General features: G+C 60.6%; 1 protein-coding gene across 1 annotated transcript in view; it reads left to right on the top strand.

The window, feature by feature from the left end:
• The window catches only part of LOC131573969 (SH3 and multiple ankyrin repeat domains protein 1-like), a 41,271-nt gene extending 41,079 nt beyond the window's left edge, over window positions 1-192 (top strand). The window contains 1 exon segment of the mRNA XM_058828321.1: window positions 7-192. Coding sequence (XP_058684304.1) covers window positions 7-192 — 186 coding nt within the window.
• The last annotated feature ends 2,390 nt before the right edge of the window (window positions 193-2,582 follow it).

Raw genomic sequence — 2,582 nt, 5'->3', positions numbered from 1 at the left:
TGCAAGTTCGACGTGGCCGACTGGCTGGAGTCGCTGAACCTGGGCGAGCACCGCGCGCGCTTCCTGCACAACGAGATCGACGGGACGCACCTGCCGGCGCTGACCAAGGAGGATTACATCGACCTGGGCGTCACCCGCGTCGGGCACCGCATGAACATCGACCGCGCCCTCCGCCTCTTCCTCGAGAGGTGATGGAGGCGCCGCCAGGAGGGGCGGAGGGAGGGGAGGGGGCGGTGGGTGCCGGGGGGAGAGCTCCGGGTACCGGGGTGAGACCCCCAGGTGTGGGGGTGAGACCCCCAGGTGTGGGGGTGACGCCGTCAGGTACCGGGGTCAGACCTTCAGGTACCGAGGAGAGACCCCCAGGTACCCGGGAGAGACCCCCAAGTACCGGGCTGAGACCCCCAAGTACCGGGGAGAGACCCCCAGGTATCGGGGAGAGACCCCCAGGTATCGGGGAGAGACCCCCAGGTACCCGGGAGAGACCCCCAGGTATCGGGGAGAGACCCCCAGGTGTGGGGGATAGAGGGGGAGAGGGGGGAGGCGAGTGTGCAATAGGGTGTGAGTGTGCAAAGAGATCTCGGTGTGCAACGGGATCTGAGTGTGCAACGGGATCCAGGTGTGAAATGGGATCCAGGTGTGAAATGGGATCCAGGTGTGCAAAGAGATCTGAGTGGGCAAGAGGATCCAAGTGTGTAACGGGATCCGAGTGTGCAACGGGATCCAGGTGTGAAATGGGATCCGGGTGTGCAATGGGATCTGAGTGTGTAACAGGATCCAGGTGTGCAAAGAGATCTCGGTGTGCAAGGGGATCTCAGTGTGCAACAGGGTCCGAGTGTGCAAGGGGATCCAGGTGTGCAACGGGATCCAGATACGGGGCTGCAATGGGATCTGAGTGTGCAACGGGATCCGAGTGTGCAACGGGACCTGGACATGGGAATGTGATGGGATCTGAGTGTGCAAGGGGATCCAGGTGTGCCACGGGATCCAGGTGTGCAAGGGGATCCGAGTGTGCAAGAGGATCCAAGTGTGTAACGGGATCCGAGTGTGCAATGGGATCTGGACATGGGCATGCAGCGGGGTCCAGGTGTGCAACAGGATCCGAATGTGCAAGGGGATCCGAGTGTGCAAGGGGATCTGGACACGGGAATGTGGTGGGATCCGAGTGTGCCACGGGATCCAGGTGTGCAAGGGGATCCAGGTGTGCAAGGGGATCCAGGAGTGCCACAAGATCCGAGTGTGCAAGGGGATCCGAGTGTGCCATAGGATCTGAGTGTGCCACGGGATCCGAGTGTGCAAAGAGATCCGAGTGTGCAAGGGGATCCAGATGTGGGGATTCAGTGGGACCTGGACATGGGAATGTGATGGGATCTGAGTGTGCAACAGGATCCGAGTGTGCCACAGGATCCGAGTGTGCTACAGGATCCAGGTGTGCCATGGGATCCAGGTGTGCCATGGGATCTGGACATGGGAATGTGGTGGGATCCGAGTGTGCAAAGGGATCCGGGTGTGCCATGGGATCTGAGTGTGCCCCGAGATCCGGGCGTGCCACGGGATCCGAGTGTGCAAGGGGATCTGGACATGGGAATATGATGGGATCCAGGTGTGCCACAGGATCCGAGTGTGCAAAGGGATCCAGGTGTGCCACAGGATCTGAGTGTGCCCCGAGATCCGAGTGTGCAAGGGGATCTGGACGTGGGAATGTGACGGGATCCAGGTGTTCCACGGGATCTGAGTGTGCCACAGGATCCGAGTGTGCAAAGGGATCCAGGTGTGCCCCGAGATCCGGGCGTGCCACGGGATCTGAGTGTGCAAGGGGATCTGGACATGGGAATGTGATGGGATCCAGGTGTGCAAAGGGATCCGGGTGTGCCACAGGATCCGAGTGTGCCCCGAGATCCGAGTGTGCAAAGAGATCCGAGTGTGCAAGGGGATCCAGATGTGGGGATTCAGTGGGACCTGGACATGGGAATGTGATGGGATCTGAGTGTGCAACAGGATCCGAGTGTGCCACAGGATCCGAGTGTGCTACAGGATCCAGGTGTGCCATGGGATCCAGGTGTGCCATGGGATCTGGACATGGGAATGTGGTGGGATCCGAGTGTGCAAAGGGATCCGGGTGTGCCATGGGATCTGAGTGTGCCCCGAGATCCGGGCGTGCCACGGGATCCGAGTGTGCAAGGGGATCTGGACATGGGAATATGATGGGATCCAGGTGTGCCACAGGATCCGAGTGTGCAAAGGGATCCAGGTGTGCCACAGGATCTGAGTGTGCCCCGAGATCCGAGTGTGCAAGGGGATCTGGACGTGGGAATGTGACGGGATCCAGGTGTTCCACGGGATCTGAGTGTGCCACAGGATCCGAGTGTGCAAAGGGATCCAGGTGTGCCCCGAGATCCGGGCGTGCCACGGGATCTGAGTGTGCAAGGGGATCTGGACATGGGAATGTGATGGGATCCAGGTGTGCAAAGGGATCCGGGTGTGCCACAGGATCCGAGTGTGCCCGAGATCCGAGTGTGCAAGGGGATCCGGACATGGGAATGTGACGGGATCCGAGTGTGCCACAGGGTCTGAGTGTGCCACAG

Source organism: Poecile atricapillus, assembly GCF_030490865.1.
Source record: "Poecile atricapillus isolate bPoeAtr1 chromosome 30 unlocalized genomic scaffold, bPoeAtr1.hap1 SUPER_30_unloc_1, whole genome shotgun sequence".
Taxonomy (NCBI): domain Eukaryota; kingdom Metazoa; phylum Chordata; class Aves; order Passeriformes; family Paridae; genus Poecile; species Poecile atricapillus.
The sequence above is the reverse complement of the archived record's forward strand: the minus strand, read 5'-3'. Positions and strand labels throughout refer to the sequence as shown.